Here is a 21,817-nt window from a genome sequence, read left to right as displayed (position 1 = left end):
GTTGACTTTTAATCTGCAACATTATGTGTATCTGTATGCATCAAGTACATACACACCGTGGTTGCCTTTAAAAAGTCATAATTTGCCAACAGCTGTCACACAGAGATGTCAAATTACCATCATTTTCCAAAATATTTCAAAAAGGAGATCTCTGCAGTTGTGTGGGAAGACTGGGAAGTACTTGCTCTTTTCTTTTCTTTTTTAATAGATTCTTCTGTAAAAGTGCACAGCAAGAAACTATCAACAATGGGAAGTAAGTGGTGCAGTTCTACACGTTTTGCTAATTTTAAAACACACAAACCACTTATTTCACCAACTGAAAGTTAAACATCCTATTTAAATGTAATCTACTAAAGTGTTTTAATGCCGTAAAGTGCCACAAAGGTTATGGGAATGGCACAGAAAACCCTACAAAGCATTCTAACTATGAGAACAAAAGTTTTATTTCAATGTATATACTGTCCCTTATCTTGAGTTCCCTCGACTATGGACCCAGACAAAGCACATCACAAAAAGCACACTCTTTTGCTCGCTCTCTCTGCACAACTGAAGCAGAGGAAGGAACTGAATGGTGAATGAAGTGCTTGCCTTTCTTCTTTTCTCCCCCGGAGAGCAGGGTGGCTTTAGGTTAAAGTCATTGGTAGGGCAGAGCATGCGTGCCTATGGTACAGCTTTCGGATATTACCTAACTTTCATATCAGCGATATAAAACAAAGCACGTTCTCAGCTGATAATGTCCTTGAGCTGAACATTACATTTAACAGAATGAATGTTTCTCAAGCTGGTAATTAAATGTGTCTGTGACTGTAGATTGTCATCCTAATTTTCTAATAATAGCTCTCAATCCACAAAACACGGACACGATGAAAAATGTATCCTTAGCACACAGGAGACATCTTAAGTTCCTTTGCATTTGATCATTTATTTTTCCAATGCTTTTAAATTAGGAGCTCATTCATAGGAGGTGAAATGCCATGCACTTCAGATACTACCTGTAGCTACTTTTGCCACTACTCCCTCTTGACAAACTTACTTTGGTTTCTCTCAGTAGAAACTGCAAATCCCGCCCGCTGAGTATACCGTGGTTTTTTACGTAGCCGGGAATATAAATAGTGCTTGTCCCGTGAACAGTTCCATGGACTTCCATATAGGTGTGGATGATGTCCAGATAAGCCTTCTTATCCTGTAATAGCAACAATAAAATATTTTCAGTCTTTACACGTTTCAAGCAGCAGTGTTCAGAGCTGTTTTTTTATCTCCTGTACCACAAAAGCCAAAAAGAGAAGATGTTAATTCATTCTTATATGACTTCTATAATATTTGATCTTTCTTTATGTTACTAGCTTTGTTTTCTACTAGATTTGAAAATTGCAGCTTTTTTATTCATAGTATAGGTATAAATAAAGCAATACCGAGGTCCTATGAATTCTGAATTGTACAAAACACAAGTCACCACCAGATAGCTGTAATCTCAAACAATACTTTGCCTAAAAATATGAAAACCCCATTTTGAAATATCAAATTTTTGCTCAGTTTTTGTCACAGATGCAAAATAATTAGTTATAGCTTACTGTCTTTGTGAATAAAAGGATGATGCTCACCTTAGTAAGATGCACTTTTGCCAACTGAATACACATCGTTATCTATATATCTAGTATCTGAGTCCCATGAGAGGCCTATAAAGATTCCACTTACGTGAGTTTTAAAGGCATTTTGGAAAAGACTCAGAGAAGAGTAATGGCTTTAGTGTCACATTAAAAAAAATAAAAATAGTACACCATCCTAGTTTGCAAACAAGAAATACTTTAATTTTCAATGCTATCTGTTTTTTGAGTTTTAAAGGCTACTAGCATTCCAAAAGCAATTAGCTGTAGACTGTATTTACAGCCAGTACGCAGCACGGATCAGTGAGACTTTCCTTCAATATTTGCACATAGTCTTAGCAAATAGCTCTAAAATCAGGCAACAAGTGTCTGTACTTCTTGGCAGCAAGACAGTTTTTAAGAATTCTACTTTCACTCACTATTTTTGTCATGTAAATTCTGTACACTGTTCCTCCACAGGCCTGTGTGAAAGCTGGTCAAGAATTTTATTGAAGTTCATTCAAAGGGCAAGTAGACTGGTGAAAATCCTGTCTTTTCTAATCTTGGAGGAGCAGTAAGGTATCAAACCTAAGTGAATAAATGCTATCACTTCTTCAAACTCCCTTGCTAAACTCACTGTTGGTATCCGTTTGAATACACAGGGTATTTAATGTCACATAACAATTGGCTTCTAGCTTTAGCTTGCTCTACTGGTGATACTGTTTGTGACGAAGTAGATTGCCTGCCCCATTACCAAACTGCCATGTTCTGGTAGCCATGCCAAGCTTGCACCAACCAGACAACGTCCTGGGCTAGGTGTTACATAAACGGCCAACAAATGGAGACAAACGTGCTTTCTTGTTTGATGTGGTTGCTGTTATTGTCAATTAACATAAATTATTTAAAAAACTAAAAGCTTGCTCCATTTTAATTTCTTTTTATTTCAAATTTGAAGCACTCTGAAAGACATGTTCCTCCCATTATTTGTAAAGTAGCATAATAGGAAACTGTTGAGAAGATCACATAATTTGTTAAAAGAAAATCCATTGCAGAACTTTTTCTTCGCAAATGTGCAAGAGAAATAAAACTGGAATAGCCTGGTTTTGTTTCCTGAATGCAGCAGTGGTCTGTTGCTAGAGGCACGCCGCAGTCCTGCCTGCCTGGCTCTCAGTTCAAACAGAGCCCACGACTTCGGCTGTAGTGTTCTGAATGGGAAGAGAAGGCAGCGAAGCACAAGTACTGCTGACACCATCTGCCTCCGATACCAGCACCAATGCACCTGCCTCAGAGTTTATTGCCTCATATCACACACACTGATGACATGAGTGCACTCTCACTCCAGAAAAATATGAGAAGCAAGCAGCTAGAAAGAACAAACCCAGGTTTACCTAAAATTGCATTACTTATTTTAGCCATTTCAATGACAATCTTACAAACCTGTTATGGAATATTTAGCTGCTTTAAAATGAAATAGTTAACGTTAAAATTATTGAGTCTTTACAATCTTTCTAATGGTTCCTGCATTATTGGCTGTAGGACTGCTGAAGACTTTCATAGATTTCATAGATTTTCTAGGTTGGAAAAGACCTTAGAGATCATCGAGTCCAACCGTCCCTAATCCCCATTAAACCATATCCCTAAGTAGATCATCCACCCTATTCTTAAACACATCCAGGGATGGGGACTCAACCACCTCCCTGGGCAGCCTATTCCAGTGGCTGACAACCCTTTCAGAGAAGAAATACTTCCTAACATCCAACCTGAATCTCCCCTGACTAAGCTTATACCCATTTCCTCTTGTTCTATCACCCAACACTAATGTAAAGAGCCCTTCCCCTACCTGCCACCATCTTTTCTCAAGTATTTGAAGGCTGTAATCAGGTCTCCCCTCAGCCTCCTCTTCTCACTTCTTTATATGTGTTCATAAAGCAATTATGGAAGGAAACCCATGAATCATTACTGAACAGAGAAGCACAATCTTTGGCCCTAGAAGTCCAGCAACCACTTGTCTCTGGTGGCTCTGAAACACGCCTGATTTTGCACATCCAGTTTTGGCTATTTCTGGAGTCAGAATACTGGACTCTCTAAATCTTTGACCTGAACTGGCCTTGCTGCCATCTTATCTTTATTAGCCCACTTTCAAGGACGAATGTAAAACGGATCAAGAGATGTAAATTTTTCACGTCTCCTGTTTATATGTGACATCAATAAAAATCTCTGGGATTCTGAGAGGTATCTGTGAAGCCTGTTGCTTAAATTCTGCTGGAAACACTCTGATACATACAATGGACCTTGAATTTAACCTGAAGTATTCCCCAAATCATCTTGTTAATAACAAAGTGAGTCTTCCTACTATATCCATGTCCTGTCCTCTATATAAATACCAGCACATGATGACTACAACATAGGTTAAACAGGATTAAAAAAAAAGAGTACACTAAGAGAAGATGAAAAGAACAGGCTTCCATGCTGTATTTACAAGGGGGGAGAGTTTTATTTATTTATTTATTTATTTGTGAGGGGAGAGTTTTTACTTAAAAAGAGTTTTTACTTAAACTCTTACACTTATAAAAATATGTAATAAATATTACTAATAAATCCAAAATATATAAGCAGACATAAAATCAATAGATAACCAATCAATACAATTCAGGAAGACAATACAAAAGCAGAGATAAAATCAGCATGTTTTAAGCATCTCTGCAAGTGTAAACAAAACATTAAATTAACTATCCATAACCTCAATTGTGAACATTACTTAACCATATGACTGACTTCTTTCCTGATTCAGAGTCTAAAACCACAGATAAAATATTTTGTATCCCAAAGAGCATCAGTTCTTCCATCCACAACATTCAGAGAAATAATGGACTTTTAAATGCTGTTGCTGGATTTCCACCTCCAAAAGATAACTACTGTAGACTGTGCTGTAGACTTTACAGAAATTATTTTTCCTCACAAATGAAACCTTATAGATAGATATGCATAAGTAAAGGGATCAATATGTAAAAATTTTATGAATTAGGTTTCAAACCACAAAAGCAAAAACATGAAAAAACAATACACAGAGGCTGGGAAAAATCTCTCATGGCCCAAAGGGCAACCTTCTTTCTTTTAATCAAATAACATTCTTAAAGAACAACTGGAACCCAGAGCAGCATCTTCCCTTTGTTCCCTGTACATAAAACAATTGTTCTTAACTTTTCCAGAAGTCTTTCTGAAGGAAATAAACAAACAAAAAGCCCAACCAAAAACTCAGAAAGCACAACCGACAAAACAACCATTCCTTTATTCTCTTATTCACTTGGAGTCAAAAGCTACTGCTTTTGTAATCACCTATAAAGTATCATAAAAATACCGTCAGCACCTTATGCCTTACACAAATCTCACTAATATTTGTTTCTTTTTACCTTTAAGTAGTCCTGAATTTTCACATTCCTTGTAGAAAAGTGGTATTTTGGATCATAAAAGTATATATTGCAATAAGTGACTTCACAAAAATAATCAGGGCACATAATACATTCCAAACATTAAAAACATTGAATTTGAAAAGGAGAGAGCATAAATATGGCATTTATAAACAGAAAGGCTACAAGTCAATAAATCAAGAAACGTGATTTGCAAACAAAATACCAACATTCCTTCAACTGTTAATCCACTTCCTGAGTTTGCTTGCTTGGGTGCATATATAAATATTCTTTCATCTTAAATCATTTGACAGCAAACTCCAGATTTTTACTTTCTCCAAAATGAATTCAAAGTGAAAAGATCATGGGTTGCTGACTAGTAATGCAAAAATCAATATTCTCTATAAAGTTTGAATCAGACTGCACTTTTTACCCATGTCTGCTGTCTATACTGCAAATCTAGACTTCAAGCATGGAAAATAACCACATAAAAAAAAAAAAGCTATTTTTTTCTCCTCAGAATCAAAATGGAAGAGTAACAGCGAGTAACAGTCATACAAAACTTTTCTGAAACAATTTTTCAGCAGCTAAAATAAACATGCCAATCGGGAAAGTACTTTTTGTTGATCATTGACTGCAGAACTGTTATTACTGTTCATCAATTATTTCCACCTACCTTTAAAACGTAGGTCTTTCTCAAAGAAATGAAATGACAACTGTCTGATAAATCTTTCCCTAAAACAATGTTGACAAGATGACACAGTCTGAAGGGCTAAAATTTTGTATGGTAGGTGAAATTTTTTTTTTTTCTTCAATTTGTTGTAGGAGGGCGAAAAATTTACAACTCTGCTTTACCATCACTTTGTCAGTCCAAGGTTAGCACAGTATTTTGCAATTCTAGACCACTCAGGTACGCCCACAGAACAACAGGAATTCGGCACGGAATGAAACTAAGCACCACACATGCAGGACTACAGGCCAGCTACATTACGGAGGAGTTTGGTTCAGAGTCCTAAATTGGTTTATGGGTTGAACGTTCAAACTGTAAAATGTATGTGAAACAGCTCATATACCCAGTCTCATTTTCTTACATTTAAAAAGTCAGAACATGATTTTATAAAGCTTCGACAAACGTAACACAGGAAAATAGGTACTGGGAGAGATCTCTGTTTGTTGTAAATGCATACTGTCAAGCTGAGCAGTCCTAACATCTGGGTGCCTATCTGCCAAAGCGTCAAGTCCAAGGTAAGCCAAAATCCGGCGTGTAAATAAAGTGTATGACAATTGAGATTGACACACAAGCATAAGATCAGAAAATCTCTTTTTGAAAAGTGTCACACTCTCAAAGACTTTTCAAGACATCCTTCAATAATGAAAATCCTGTCTATCGGGGAAACTAAAAGACAGCACAAATGCTGAAGAATTCAATGTACAGCAGTATTAAGAGGGTTAAACAGATACAGTGGTAAGGCACAAAGAGTAGATGATGTCTCTTGGAGCTCAGATATGAAAATTTCAAACTTCTAGCCATGGAGTACTGAATGCAGAGTACTGAATTTATAGATGGATCTGGAGAGGATTCAGCGATTCATGACTAGCAAGTGTGAACTCTACATTGAATAAAATATCTGAAACTTTATTTAAAGCCATAAACATAAAACCATAAAAACTCAAAAGAATTAAGATAGTCAATTCTTTCTGTAGAAGGAATTCCTCTATCACCAAATTGGTAGTGTTCTCAAAAAAAAGCCAAGCAGTATGTAGAAACTCTTTGAAAGTTCTTAAAGGAATGAAGTCTCTTCAGGACAGAAGGGAATCACCGTTGTGAATGAATAGTCATTATACAAAAGAGAACAGAGAAGTGACAAAGTGAGCAGTCAATACATACTGTTCAGAGCAGCAAAACTGAAACTAACTTCAAAATGTTGTAGAAAAACATCCCAATACTGAACATTTGGGTTTGTAAAGCATTTGAAAAAGCCCCCTCAGTAATGTAAGGGACCAAGAGACTGGGAAATAGAATGACTGATAAATTCAATATAAATAAAGGGATGCATGTGTTGAAAACCAGTCCTAGCTTCACATATGAATACTGGACTTGAGCTAACCAGTGTCACTCAGGAATGAAGACTTTGCATTATGATAAATATGATTATAATCCATGAAAAAAAAAGAGTCCAATGTTCAGTAGCAGCCAGTCCACCCACCAAACACGTAAATTATAGGAATTATTTGGAAAGGAATAGAGAAATAAATAAAATATCATAGAACTGTTCTATAGAAACACAGTTCTCTCCCTCCTTGAAAACTATTGTGGTTCCAGTCCCTTTCCTCAAAAAGAAGCCAAGAACACTGGATGCAGTTCTGAGAGGGGGGACAAAGGATCCAAGATACAGAATGGTTTCCATTGCTACATACAGAAATCTAACAAATTCATTAACGATTCTTCAGCTCGGAAAAAACAACTTGCCAGAATACGAGACCATAATTGGCATAAAGAACATGGATAGTGACTGACTATTCATAATGTCCTGATACAAAGGAAGCCAAACAAAGCTAGCAGGAGGCAGGTTTAGAAAAACCCAATAGTTAACGGCTCGTCCTGCAACAGGTCAGAGATTGGAGGGACTCCATGGCAGAGAACGTTGTGGATTCAAGAAAGTTTGCAAAGGCTCATGATCAGACAAATTCTCTGAAGACAGCTCTTACTGAGATCTCAAAAGTTTGTTAGCAGTTAGTTTATCAATAGACAAACAGATTCAGAAAATTCCCTGAGCAGAAAAAAGCTGGAAAGAGATCGAATATGCAAAGGAAGTGTTATGTAACCTTGTCATGCTTCTGGCTCTTCCCTGAATATCCATTTATGGTCTCTTTGCTACCACATACATCTGCATAAAATACACACCAGCATGCAGACATACATATATATATATATATATATAAAATTTACTTGCATGTACATAATCTTTGCACAAAGAATGAATAAAACATCTCAGTAAAGACTAGAGTTCTTCAAGGTCTGCCAGAAATCCTGCTTGTTCAGTTCCCTATTCTCATCTCTGTCTATTTCATTCATTTCTTGCAGTTCTTCATCCACTAAGTTTCCTCCTCCACTTCCTTTTCTTTTTTTTTTTTACACTGAGGTTTTTGAAAGATTTGACAGTTTCACTGTCATGTAATGTGCACTAATGCCTAACCAGTAATTTCCTGTCATTTGAATGGAAATTTCCAGAACTAACAACGAGACATACTTGTGCACTGTAAGTGCTGAAACAGAAAAGTCCAGAGGTACAGAAGAAAATAGGAAGTAAGACCACAGGAAGAAAAGGTTATGTTGGTTTTGTGATAATCAAATGCCAGTAGGCGATTATGTTAATTGGTATTGTAAAACCTCACTGATTCATTTTGCAGCAGCAGAGTTCTGGAAAAAGAGAAATCAATCACTGACCTGTCTGAAAGGTAAGTATTCATGGAAAACATTTTTTTCTTTCTTTCTTCATAATACACGAAACTTTAATTTTCATAATAAATGTTGAGAGTCATCCTTCAAAAGTGTATATACATGTATAGTTGTTTACTGCACCTATAGCTGCTCATTTGCTTTGACTGACTTGGTTTTTTGATCCATACGTCTTTCAGAAGCAAATGGTGAATTTCAGAAACGCTGAACTAAAGTGTCTGGCTCTTTTCCATTTGTTATGTGGCATAAAGCAGGACAGTGCTCCTGGTGCCTGGTGACAGCAACTAGGGTTAAGTTTCAATCAATAGATAAGCTCACAGTGCTGCTGCAAATTGGAGGAAGACCAAATAAGCACACCATGAGACAAGTTTGTGCTTGTGAGTGCACTGACCACGTGGGAAAGAAAAGGTGAGAAGGATCTTTTCTCCCTTTCTTTATGTTTCTTTTAGCTTAAAAAATGAAATGAAATGTTCAGCCAAAGTATGTTACTAAATATGACACACAAAACCAATCAGAAAGAAGGGAAAGGCAACACCGCCAGCAGTGAGACACTGATCTCTGCATGTAATAGAACTATTCCTAGAAGTATAATTTTTCCTCTCTGATTTCCCCCCATTTTCGTCCTCCCACTCCAGAGAAGAGGGCATATGACAGGGAAATTACATATGTCACAGGGAGCTATAAGGCTGTTAGTAAGAACAGCCTCAGTTATGTACTTTCCCATAGAGAACAAGCTACATGTAACCATTTCCCATCTCTGATTCTTCAAAACTTGTTATGCAGACAGTATACATTTAACAATGCCCATCTTGCCAAGTGGCATTGGTAACAAACGCACACATTATTTTGCCTTTAAATATATAAATATTTTTACAGCAACTCCACTTCAATACACTATAATACAATCAATTAAAGCAATTATCATATGACTATGTTATGCGTTGATGGGTATTTTCTAATGCAAGTAAAATTCTGACTTCTCTCACAGCACCCCACAAAAAAAAGAAATAGCAAATAGCATAAAATGAATCTTGACTCTTTTTTCTTTCTAGGATTAATGGTAGAAGTATTGGAATAGTATGACAAGAAGTTGCAGGAAGAAGAACAAAGAAAAGACCGAGACCGAAACAGGAGCCAAGATAACATGAAAAGCTTCAAACATTCCCTTTTAATTGAAATGCTCTGTAATTAAAGCCAATTTTGATAATGGAGAGCATTATGGGTTTCACTCACATTTTATTCATTCCTTCTTTTTCACTTAGGCAGAAATAGGTCTCTCCTTAGTACTGCCCAAAATCCCAGACAAACCCCCAAACCTTTGATTACAACAAACATATCCAAAACTTGGAAAATGTTGTCCTCGATAGCTTACCTCTAAGAATAATCTTTAGAAATACAGCTGAATTCTTTGAAGCCTCCTATTTGTAATCCTCAACCCACTTAAGACTGATGTAGTTATCCAAGGGAAGTAAACAAGATGTTTCTTACAGTCTCTGCAGCTGACACCCTTCCTAACCTCCAGCGAGATGTATCTAGGTTCCTCCACTGTAACACGGGATGAATGCCATTGGTCCCAGGCCATGAGCTGACATTTTTTTCTGTATCCAGCAGAGCTGACAGAAACAGTCACTGTATTCCTCCATCAGTTACTTGTCATGTTCAAACCAGAGTTTAGACCCATTGAATGATGTGGGAAGACACAACATGGTCTGTAAGCAATTCATAATTTTCTAGCTACAATAACCTGGTTAGTGTACACAGTATCAGTAGGTGTTCTGAGCCAGCCATGCGGCATGCTAGCCATGCCCAGCCATGCAGCGGAGCTGGGAATATGGGGAATTCCAGCAAAGATGAAATGACAAGTAACTTAGCAACTTTTTTTTTTTTTTTTTTTCCAACAGGTCTACCCAGATGCAGAAAGGGACCTATGTCCATGGCTATATAAAACCATGATGGCAGTTAGCGGTTCAAGTCCCACCCTCAGAGAAAAAAGGCCCTGTGCATAGCTCAATTCCATTTCAACCTGTTTGGTTTAAAATGAAACAATTTATTTGCAACTGCTATTCCTCAAAAGCACCTCAGTCTGGGGACTGGAACGCTCCCCCCCCCCTTCACACTGTGCTTCTCTAATGACGGATCAGACTCCGCAGTGATGCGTATTCTATGGAGATTACACTTTTCATTAATTGACCATGTTCAATATAAAAAAAAGCAGCAGGATAAATAGATTAGTCTGGTCCCGTACAAACCATGATGGCACATGAAAAGAGCAGTGAACAGAGAAAATGAAGGAAACATGAAATAAGCAAATTACACAGACACAAGATTAGTTCAGGCTTTCTGTTGATGACAAGAATTGGATTTTATCACCCCAGATAAGACATCCCACACTGTCACCGATTCATAGCCTGTCTGCAGTGATTGCACTTTATGTACCAGTGCCCATAAGCATGACTGCAGTTACAGTCTGCAAGTTCCAGTTACAGTTTTAATATGCTTGATGTTACAAGCACACAGCAAGCATTTTAATATGGCCAGGTATTAAGTCATACATATTGGAAGAAACAGGACAGGCAATATTTATCGGGACAGAGCAGCACTTGTGAAAAATAATATGAGGGTTTGGGCTGAGAAGTCTTGTAAACGTAAGTTCCTAACGGTGAAAAGGGGATATGCCTAACAAGGCATATAGTATTTCTTTTTAATTTGGTGCTGGTATGGCCCACATGCCCTTTTCTAGCATTCACATTGCAAGAAGAATGTGAATCATCTTGAAAAGGTTCAGAGAAAACAGACATGTGAGAACACTTAAGGATTAGAACACACAAAGCTCTCAGCAGTTCAGCATACACAGGCTTTTCAGGAGACAACTACGGGTTACTTTGACCTCAACCTATATACTCCTATCGGGAAACAGAACAGAAACATCATTAGTCCAGGAAACAAAGTCTATAACTGCTACTAAGACTGGAAATTACCATTTGGAAATCTGTACCAGAAATAATGCAAAGTCTTAAGGGAGAAGGCAACTATTCCAAAATTTTACCAGAGGAAATAGTGGAGTCTCCATCATGTACTATTTAAAAATCAAGATTAGATGTTCTTTTCCAAAAAGCCATGTTTTTGTCTTAATCAGCCAATGGATATCCTGTGTGTCATACAGAATCTCAGACTAGGCAATCACAAATCTCCCCTCTGGGCATATAAACTATTAATACTTATTTCTGGATTCATGCAGACTGGACGAACGGAGAAAGATATATATGACACTGAAAAATCCCCTGGTGACTAAGCAACCATCTTGTTCCTTAAATCCAACTAGTATTCAACAGGCTGTTCTGCTGATATGCACTACAAATCAGGTCAGGAAGCATGCATGATTATTACACGCAACTGTTCCTGAGAAATGAGATCAGGAACTAAAAGTACAAGAGCCTCAGCTAGAAAAGACTCGAATGAAAGGATCCCAGCTCGGCTCCAGCATTCTGCAGACGGGGCATACTAAGTCATTCTATACCCTAAGCCAAATAGAATAACTGTCACAGTATTTACTATGATGGCGAAGTAAAATTTCCTTTTAAGACACAGATTACATGGCCTAATGCAATAAGCCCAAATATAAACCTGAGAGATCACAACAGAACATGCACAGCTAATATAAATATTTTTCTCAACACAGTAACCAAAAAGCATTCAGCTCTACCTTTTTGCTACCACTGGCAACATTCTCCCATTTCTCTTCAATTTTTGTTTTGTGTCACAGATGCACCACTTACCTGTAGCTATAATTTTTCAAGAATTTATTCTGTTTAATCAGAGTTATCAGACTAAATGTTGCTTCTGTGGTTCAGAAAATTGTGCAAGACCGATATTGTCATGCCAATGAATCAAAAAGGAAAGAAAATGCGAGATCATGGGTGGTCTCACACTGTCGTATCATTTGGTCCTATGCATGGCATGGCAGGTACTGATCAGTTCCTTTTTCAGTTTACAAGAGGCTTAAAATAACGTCTTTTTAGGCAGAAGGGAAGGCATAGAGAGTATAGAGTGCACACAGAGCTCGAGGTAACTTGGAAGAAATCCAGTTATTAGTAAGTAATTGTTTTTCTTTGGAAACGGCATGAGACACACACTTCCAGGTGTGGTAGCCTGGAAGGAGCTCCAGAAAAAGACAGTGGACAAAAAGCAGAGACCAATGTCAGCTTAACAACACAATATACTTTAACTTGGTGAAAATATGACCGAACCTTGGTGTTTTTATTCTGCAGCTCTCGTCTGCAGATAGGAGACAATGCAGTAATTGCAATATTTAAGAAACAAAACTCTGATATTATTTCAGAGAGATAAAATGAGATTGAACACTTCTAGGGTATTTAGTGAAACAGTCTCCAGTTCAAAATGTAGTAGATTTAGTTGTAGATATAAGAAAATAAATAATTGAAAGACACATTTGCTTATGACTGACTAAAGTTCACAAAGCCTCTTACACCTTCAATTTCCCATTACTTTTGACAGTTTCTGCATTTTCCAAAATTATTGTGATATCAAGATTATAAAAACATTTTATTCTATCAGAAGAGTGTGCATAAATAGCAAAGGATTGACATCGATCTAGACTGAAGCTTCCTCATCACAAAGACTTCAAAATGTTCAATTTGTTTATTTAAATATGTTTACTTTCAGAAAAAGAACTTAATAGATTTAGAGAGAAGAGATACTTTCAAATTTAGAGTTATGCTATATTACATTGATCAAAATAAATTTGCTCAAGTATATGAGTATAGAAAACTCACCTTCCAGAAATTATCTACTTTGCCATAAACGAGTGATTGATTCTGCCTTTTGATGTCATTAATGTGTTTAATGTCACTGGAATTCAGATGCTGCTCTACCACAAATCCAAGGAAGCTGTTATCCGGAGTGTGAGCTGTAAGAAAGAGAGCATATTCAAAACCTTTTAAAGTACCAGTTAAATGTTACAAAAGCTTGAACGTTGTCAGAAAAGTAGGTATAAGGAACATATTATCCAACAGACCACTTCCTTCACATTCATACTGAGAGATACATTTGCTTGCTTTATTATCAAGAATAGTTCTTACTAATTTTAAGTCCTGCTGCATATGTCTGCTGAAGTAAGCAGTTATTTTCTGGCTCGTTTCTGGCAATAAAAATTCTGTAGCTGGACCAGGGCCAACGATAATGATTTTTTGCATGCCGAGCTTTCTTTTGTTATTATAGATAAAAGAACCAGAAGAAAACCAGCTTGACAATCTCAGAGACGCAATATCAACAATTTGGAAAAAAAATCTTGAATTTATGCTTGTTAACAAAGCTGTATGTTGCTCAGTGTCGTAAACAAATTTTAGTCAATGTCTTGGGTTCACCTCCTATATTGGAAGGGCTGACACCAACCATCCAACTCACTGCATATTAAGTATCCATGCTAATTACTAGCCTATAAAGTCACACTATGTAGATCAGGATACAAATTTCACTGTCTAATTCACTCAGATACATCTATCATAAAATATTGAAAGGCGACAACTGAAGTTGTCAACACTGTTGTGTTAATCTAGTCTCCAGCCAAAGAAGTGCATGCAAAGAATATGCAATTTACTCTTGGTTTTCTGTATTATTTTTAGCCTCTGTTGGTCTTTTTCCAGCAGTGATATCCACTAATACTTGCCACTGTTCTCCTCATGTAAAGACACAGACCTATAGGCTCATTAAAATGAAGTTTTGTTGTTTTGTTTTTTCTTTTTGTAGACAGGGTGTTTAATTGCAAGGATGAACTTCAGCATTCAAGGCTTCAAGTAAAAATCCATCCCAACTATATAAAAATTACTCCAATATATAGGATTTTTGCACCTCTCTAAGAAGTGCCATAGCCTCACAAGTTTACAAAGAAATAGGCTGCAATAAACACTAGGATCTCCTCTATAAACCTGCCTTTTAAGTTCTGTCATGGAAGCTGACAGCTTCTTAAGAAGAACATTTTGCAAAGTTAAAAAAACAAAAAAAACAAAAAAACAAAAAAAACCCCAAAGACAACACCCCAGGCACTTACGATACATGTAATGCCAAACCTAGGGTCTGAATTCTAAAAAAGAAAAAAAAAAAAAGGAATTCTACCGCAATTATGAGGTTTTGCTTTTTGATTCCTGAAATTTGGCCAAATGGATAATGCAATAGAACAGAGAAACTATACACAGTGCACACTTCCCTCTGCTGTTACAGTTAGTCTTTCGAATGACAATTCCTCTTTTTCACAAAAATGCCTCAGCAACAGCTAGGCACTCACTCCAACCCAAGGACTTTTTGGAATTCAGCATAGCAAACGGCACATTGCAAATATGCCTGAAAAAGGGCATTTTTCCATCCTTTCGTATTTCTGGATGAGAGATTGCATTCAGAGAGGCAGGGCAGTACACACTCAAAAGAAAAACAATCCTTTGTTAAAGTTAGCACTTAGAACTGGTGGAATTCAGCATCTCACACATCACTGACAGGAAGCACTCAGATGGATTTTTGAGCAAGATCATGCAGTTTTAAAAGTACCAGTGCTGTTATTTTGCATGAAAGAAATTAAATAAAAACCATAAAGGAGAAAAAAACCCTCATACTTTTGGAAAGCTCAGAGAACAGTCGAGCATTTGGTAATATGCCACAGGTTTGAATATGGCTTTCTTGTTGCTCAGTAATAATTTTCTGCCCTTATAATCAGAGTTCTCAAAACATAATAGAATCTGGGGATCTTGGGAAGCTGTCCAGGGTTCCAGTCTGTCATAAAATCTTTACTGATGCATAACAGGCACTTTCAATCACAACCCCGTAAAGATGGTGCTATGTCTGCAGCAGAGAACTAAAAACAAAAATAAACTTTAAATACTGCAGAACACTGAGTCTTCTGCAGCTAGTACAAAAAGAAGCAAAATCCTTGAATAATCTATAGCACTGGAATCAGTCATGCTTCAGAATGAGCTTGTTTGCAATCTCTGTATCACTTTTCTCGCAAAGGAGAAGCAGCAGTCACTTCCAGGAGTGAAAACTGGAAACGGTTATTTATTGAAATTCCAATATACTCATATCTACTGAAAATTCATTATGAAGTGATTTGCTCTGAATATAACAGTAGTCTATACTGCCACAACAGAGACCTCTCTAGAGATTTACTTTCTTCTGCATTTCATGGAGTGGGATGGAGGAGTGCTGGACACACAGCCGGACCACAAGTATTCACATGACTATTTTCCTCAAATGCATCATCGACCTTGGTGCTGTCTTGAACAGGACCTCACATACAAACTTCCCAACAACTGGACTACTTAAATACAGCACGATTGAGCTTTCGCCTCCTTTTCCATTTAGGACATAAACCAATAAATATTGGCAAATCATGTGGATACAGAGCAAGCTCTGCTTACTAATGTCCAGACAGAAACTCAGCAACCACTTCCAAGCCACATTTCCGCACCACCGGTTTTGTTACATGCTTCAAAACAACTGTAAATGCAGTCTTTTATCTCTGGAACAACTTTCACTTATATTTCTCTGGAAAAACTTGCACAGCAAATGTTGACAGACAAAATATGCTCCTCTCAAGAATTTTACAGGGCAACCGAAATCAAAAGCATGTCAAGCAGACAGCAGCATGTATAATTCTGCTATGAAAGGCAGAAAAGCTTAAAGAGCTGACTACAAAGTCTGATGAGAGAGAACAGTGCATGCCCTGGCCTCAGCCTCAGACAAGGACCACCGAACTTTGGAGGTTGGGCTGGTCACTAGCAACTATTTCTTTGGGCTGAGAAGTTGCTGCTCACAACAGCATGCACTTTCCTGTTTCCTCAGCTTCACTTACCCTCAGGCTAGCCAGCAGTGGTGAACCCTTCTGCACCTTTCAGAGATAACAAACTTGAACTACTACAACAACATGCAAAAGAGAAAAATCCTTTGATTCCAGAACCTAGTGCCATAAAGTCAAAGACTAGGGCTGGAGGAGGTCACTGTAATAATTTAATCTGACTCAATTCATACAGAATTTTTTTTTAAAGATATTTAACAATGCTTCAAAGATCTACAACAATGCTGAAATCTACTACTTGTTTTTCAATAGCTTTATACACCCCTGGTAAAAAACCATGATCAGTTTACCTCTGGATGAATGCTCACAACATGAAAACAAGGTAGGTGAAAATTTTGAGAAATCCACAAAAAAATAGAGACAAAAAAATTATTTTTGCTGAATACTGGTTTATTAACATTGAACGCAAAGAAACAGCGAAGGAACTGTGCTGCTCAGTTGTTAAGGGAAAAAAGGCAGAAATACAACAATGTAGTTGCAAACTTCAGTTTAGCATGATGAAACACAAGACTGCAGTTTGTAAAAACGCAATCTAGCAAGTTCCTCAAAAACCTATCACTCCATAGCAGGATTTGAGAAGGCAAAACCAAACCAAATTCACTGACACTTGAAGTCCATCACTGTTTTCCACAGGTACCCTGAGAATACAGTTCCCTATCATTATTTCTATTAATTTGATAGTGTTATTTTCTGATCGCTGGACGATAGAGCTTTTGCAGAGTCTACAGACACTTATTGACACTTGGGATTCTGCCCATTTAGCAACAGCATTTTATTAAACCTGAAACTTATCTTTCATAATACAAAAATTCTTCTCAATGACAGCATTCCTTTTCAAATCTCTAAATTATTTACAAATCCAGGGATACTTACGGAACATTGTATAAAACTGCTGTGGATTAAGGTTCCACTTTCCCCATGGCGTCTTGTGTCCTTTAGACTGGGCATAATGGGCATGGTTAAACTCTGGTTCAGTTCCAAAGGAATCCAGAACTCTTAGCATACACCTGAAAAAAAAAAAAAAATTTACTTTAGGTACATATGCATATGTGTGTATATATAAGCATGTGTGTATATATACATAGTTATCATAATTAAGGAGATGTGTCTTGGTTTCTTTTGCACCTGTGGATGATTTATAAACTGAAAATATGTTTTAATGTCAAATATTTCTGTTCATTTTACATTCGCAAAAACATTACGATCAGCAAATTCAAGAATGTATCAGACATTCAAATAGCAAGCCTAGAGCTTATTTTGGGTTTCTTTGTTCTTACAGAATGAATTTATGCTGTAAGATCCAGGTACAGCTTATGGGAATGCTATTGTGGTAACCTACGTTCCTGGGGCTCTGAAGTGGAATTTAGGCAGAAGAAGAGAGGATTCTTCATCTATTTTCTAATGTTCTCAGCCATTACTACAAAATCAATGCAACAGCCAAGGGCCACATGCCAAGAAGATCAGAGCAGAATAGTGCTTTGTCTTTAGACAATTGTAATTGGTCTCCAGGTTCTGACTTTTGGGTCAATTAGACCTACTGAGGAAGCACTGAAGATAGTTTAATTTGCTGAATGCTTGCAGTCAGACAGACTATTTATTTGTTTATGAAACATTTTGTCACACACTTTTGAACATTCTAAAAGTCAAATGTCTGCAAAAACCAGTCTACAACTGAGAGAAACCTTGGCATTGGACTACAAAGGGTCTGGGATGAGAGAATTACGCTGAATCCTTTACTTAAACTTCTATTAATTCCTTGAAAAAAAACTACCTCATTTACAACTGGCCCTTTTCAAAAAAGGGCCCACAAGCACATGAAAGGCAGAAAAAGTCTTGATATGAAGAAAAGGGCACACATTCTAGCACGCAGATTCTAGGAGTTATGTTTCCAAAATGCAGCCTGCCAAACGTTTGATATGGCTTGGACAGGAACTTTACAGTCGTCATACTGACCACTGGCTCCACTGCAAATGAATTGGATTATATGGCTCCAAATGCTGGCCCTTCCATGTTTCAGCCCGGCACAACCAAAATTTTTGGAAAAGACTTACATAGGATGTGTTCCTTCATCATGTGCCACTACGTTATTAAGACATGAACTCTTATCACTGCACATTGTCTCACTGGGCTTGTTCACGCTAAGGAAGAGACACAACCTCACGGGTGGCACAGAAGCTGCAAAGGTTACTAGTACAAATGGCTATATTTCCCAGTCTTCAACATTTCCTGTGCTCCAGGCCCGTTTCTGTTCAGCAAAAACCCAAGATTTTTGCTTTAAAATGTGAAAGAATTTAGCCCCCAAAAGGTGAAAGAATTTAGCTCCAACCGTTTTGCAGCTTTAAAAGATGAAAGAATTGAGTCCCAAAAATACATTTACATATTTCTCATGTTGTTCCTTTCTCTAAAGTACCCATTAAATTGGGAAACAGAAAAAAACCAGCATCTTTTAAACTCTCATATGAAATGCCACCTTTGTATTTGAAAGTACAAATGGTGGAAATTTACTTTTCTTTTTCATCTTCACAGAGATCTTTCAAGCAAAAAAAAAAAAAGTCAAAATATACAACACATTATGATTCACCAAACAACAAAGCTGACAGATCAGTTTCTGTGCAATGTTTTATGTCAACTGTTCTCAATGAAAATATTTTACAACAGTGGCAATTATCTCTGCATCATACAAAATACTCTAGCAGGACCAAAACAACTTCTGCACTGATGAATCATTCAATAATAAAAGCCCTCCTATTTCTTGGCAGGCCTTAAAACAAAATTCTTATCAAATATACAGCTTTTGGCCAGGTACTGAGTACAGGGGAATGAAAAATGGGTGAAAGCTACTGAAAAAATGCAACATTACTGGAGTTTGTCAAATTATACATGCAGGGAGCACTACGTCACATGCGATCATCTCAAAGTCCTTCGTTTCGTCTCTTTTCCATGTGTTCATACGTTAAGGTATGTAGCACTGATTGTTCACAGGGATATACGTAACTATGTCCAATACACACAGGGTCTCTGAAGCAGGAGAGGAAATGTGATGTAAGAGAAACTAAGCTAAACCAGAAAGCAGGGAAAACAAAAAATATTTATATAATTTGGGCATAAAGTAAGTCGGAAAAGAGAAAAAGACCACAGCAGAAAGCACAAGTATATGCAGAAGCGGTGTGAGAAATCAAAGGTTCAAGTGGTGAACCTAATCCCAGAAATGCAGCAGAAAAGAACTGGTAAAGTAAAGATTTAAAATTTAGAAATTAAAGTAATTCATGCCAGTTATGCTGAACTGATATTTTAGCATATGTAGGAATGCCTCAATCATTTGCCCAAGTACTGTATTTTCCATTTGTTTCACCTAGTAGTTTAAATCTCTTTTAATTGAACTATTTTGAAATGAAAAATTTGATTTTGCATACAATGTTTTAGCATTTCTAAAAGGAAATAGTTCATTTCGAAAGTGGCAAAACAGTGTGGGGTTTGTGTGTTTTGTTTTTTTTAAATCAGAGATATATTTTAAATAAAAATGTCAATTTAGTTGTGATTTTAACTTCAGTTTTTCACTCCATTCCCCCTTCCTTCCTAAAATGTCACACAGTTTTAGCAGAGAAGCTGCAGAGAATTACTGCATGCCTTGGAATTGGTGTCAGACTGATAAGTCTATTCGCTAATTAAAAAGAGGATTGGTGGGTAGCAAACTGTTTATAGAAACACCCATATTAAAGTTTTCTTTCTTCTAGCATATTAGAAGTGACAACTTTTGGGCTTATAAACCAAAAAATTAAACAAAAGTCACTCAGGATTATCACCATTTTTTAAGTGAGTGTTTTTCCATAAATATTAGGCATAAGCACAATCTTAACGGGGCTGTCCTAGTGGAAGTATTTATACACATTTATTGATATCCTTCTCCCACCTGAGGCTATAACTCTTCTCTACTTACATATACTTCATCTTTGTTTAAACAAGCAATGCTGTCCAGCAGCACCCATCACTGTCAGCGACCAGTGCTCATGCCAACATAAGCTGTTAAACAAAGGGTACAATATACGCCAGTGGCTGCAGACATCTTCCTGGAAGCAAGCTGGTCAAAATCCAACCAAGTATGGTTTGGAAGCTCTGTAGGTGCACTGAGATCAGGCACAGCAACGTGCCAGCACAGGTACATGGACTCCAGACTCTTGGCTTTTGTCCAGCCAGCCCAGATCATAAGCAGCTCATTATCTCTGCCCATGGAAATCCTTGCAGACAGACACATTAACTTTCAGGCCACTCAGTACTTACATTTAAAATCTAAAAACTTAGTCAGAAAATAACCCTCCTAAAACAGATGTATTCTAGAGAACATATAAGAAGCAGGAATGTTGTTCATTTTTCAGGATAGCTGTCATGTTAATTTATTTCAAGAATAAAGCCCGTTGGATTTTTGGCATATGGGAATGAGTCATTGGTAGAGAGACTGTAGAAAAATGAAAAAAATACTAGATTTCTACGTGCTGTATGGAGGATGCGGGTGCTAAGAAAGGCAACGAGCTGCACTCCTCAAACTATATTAAGCTACTAATTTTTATGTTGCTTCATAGCACATAACCTGCATTCAAATATCCAGACTTTAGAACTGAAAAATGCAGCATGTCCAGGCATTCTTCTTGAAAATAAGGCGCACACAAAAATGAGATCTGTTTTGCTAGAGTCATGCCATTTACAGCACCAATTGTATCACAGTTAAAGCACGTTCGACCAAGAGTCATTGGTGCTACAGATCTCAGATGTACAAAACAGTATTTCAGTCGTTCAGAAATACTCTCCCCTCTGAGAAGCAGGGTCATTCTTTTGAGCTAGCAGTTGTAGAAACCTGGCTTGCAATTACCAAAAATTTCCTCAGGGCTCAAGTTCTCTCACAAAGATTATATATAGCACTCTTATCAAGGGACTGTTCCGAAGGCAGAGGTTTATTCTACCATTCTATTCTGACCTGAAGTGAAGTGAATGAACAAGTTTTAATTTAACTGTATTTGAGTCTAGTCTGCATAAACCAGACTGAGCTGACCCACACATGTCTGCTGAAAAGCTATATGACACAAAGCAAAACACTTCTTTCAAGACAAAGAATTGTTTCTACTGACATTAAATACAACTGAGTAAGAGAGCAAAGTCTGTAAAGAACACGAGCTATAAGGCAGCTTTATTTGTGATATTGCTTAGTTAATCGGAATGAACTAAACAAAATATGTAATTATACTTTTACACTGGACTTTTGATGATAAAATTTATGGGGTAACTCATGATGCTGAGAGAATAAAATGACCCCAAGAGGATCCTCAAATAGGGGACAGCATGCATGAAGTTATGAATTATTTCTGCTCTAATCAATTGCGGTAGTCTCTGCTAGACTCTGGACCCCATTTTGTACGCTGAACTTGAGAAACAGTACCAAGTAATCAGAAAGATTCCTAACAAATGCAACAAGTTCAATGAAAATTCTACAAAACCTGAATTATAAGTAATCATC

The 21,817-nt window shown here is 37.1% G+C and overlaps 1 protein-coding gene across 1 annotated transcript in view; it reads right to left on the bottom strand.

The window, feature by feature from the left end:
• MGAT5 (alpha-1,6-mannosylglycoprotein 6-beta-N-acetylglucosaminyltransferase) overlaps nucleotides 1–21,817 on the bottom strand; it is a 76,344-nt gene that overhangs the window by 15,675 nt on the left and 38,852 nt on the right. The window contains exons 9-11 of the mRNA XM_009984222.2: nucleotides 17,185–17,318; nucleotides 13,244–13,377; nucleotides 1,034–1,183 (exon numbers count right to left, since the gene is read on the bottom strand). Of these exons, the coding sequence (XP_009982524.1) occupies nucleotides 1,034–1,183; nucleotides 13,244–13,377; nucleotides 17,185–17,318 (418 nt within the window). The remainder of the gene's footprint in view (nucleotides 1–1,033; nucleotides 1,184–13,243; nucleotides 13,378–17,184; nucleotides 17,319–21,817) is intronic.

This window comes from Tauraco erythrolophus, chromosome 8, assembly GCF_009769465.1.
Source record: "Tauraco erythrolophus isolate bTauEry1 chromosome 8, bTauEry1.pri, whole genome shotgun sequence".
Lineage (NCBI taxonomy): Eukaryota > Metazoa > Chordata > Aves > Musophagiformes > Musophagidae > Tauraco > Tauraco erythrolophus.
This window is presented reverse-complemented; position numbering and strand designations above follow the sequence as displayed.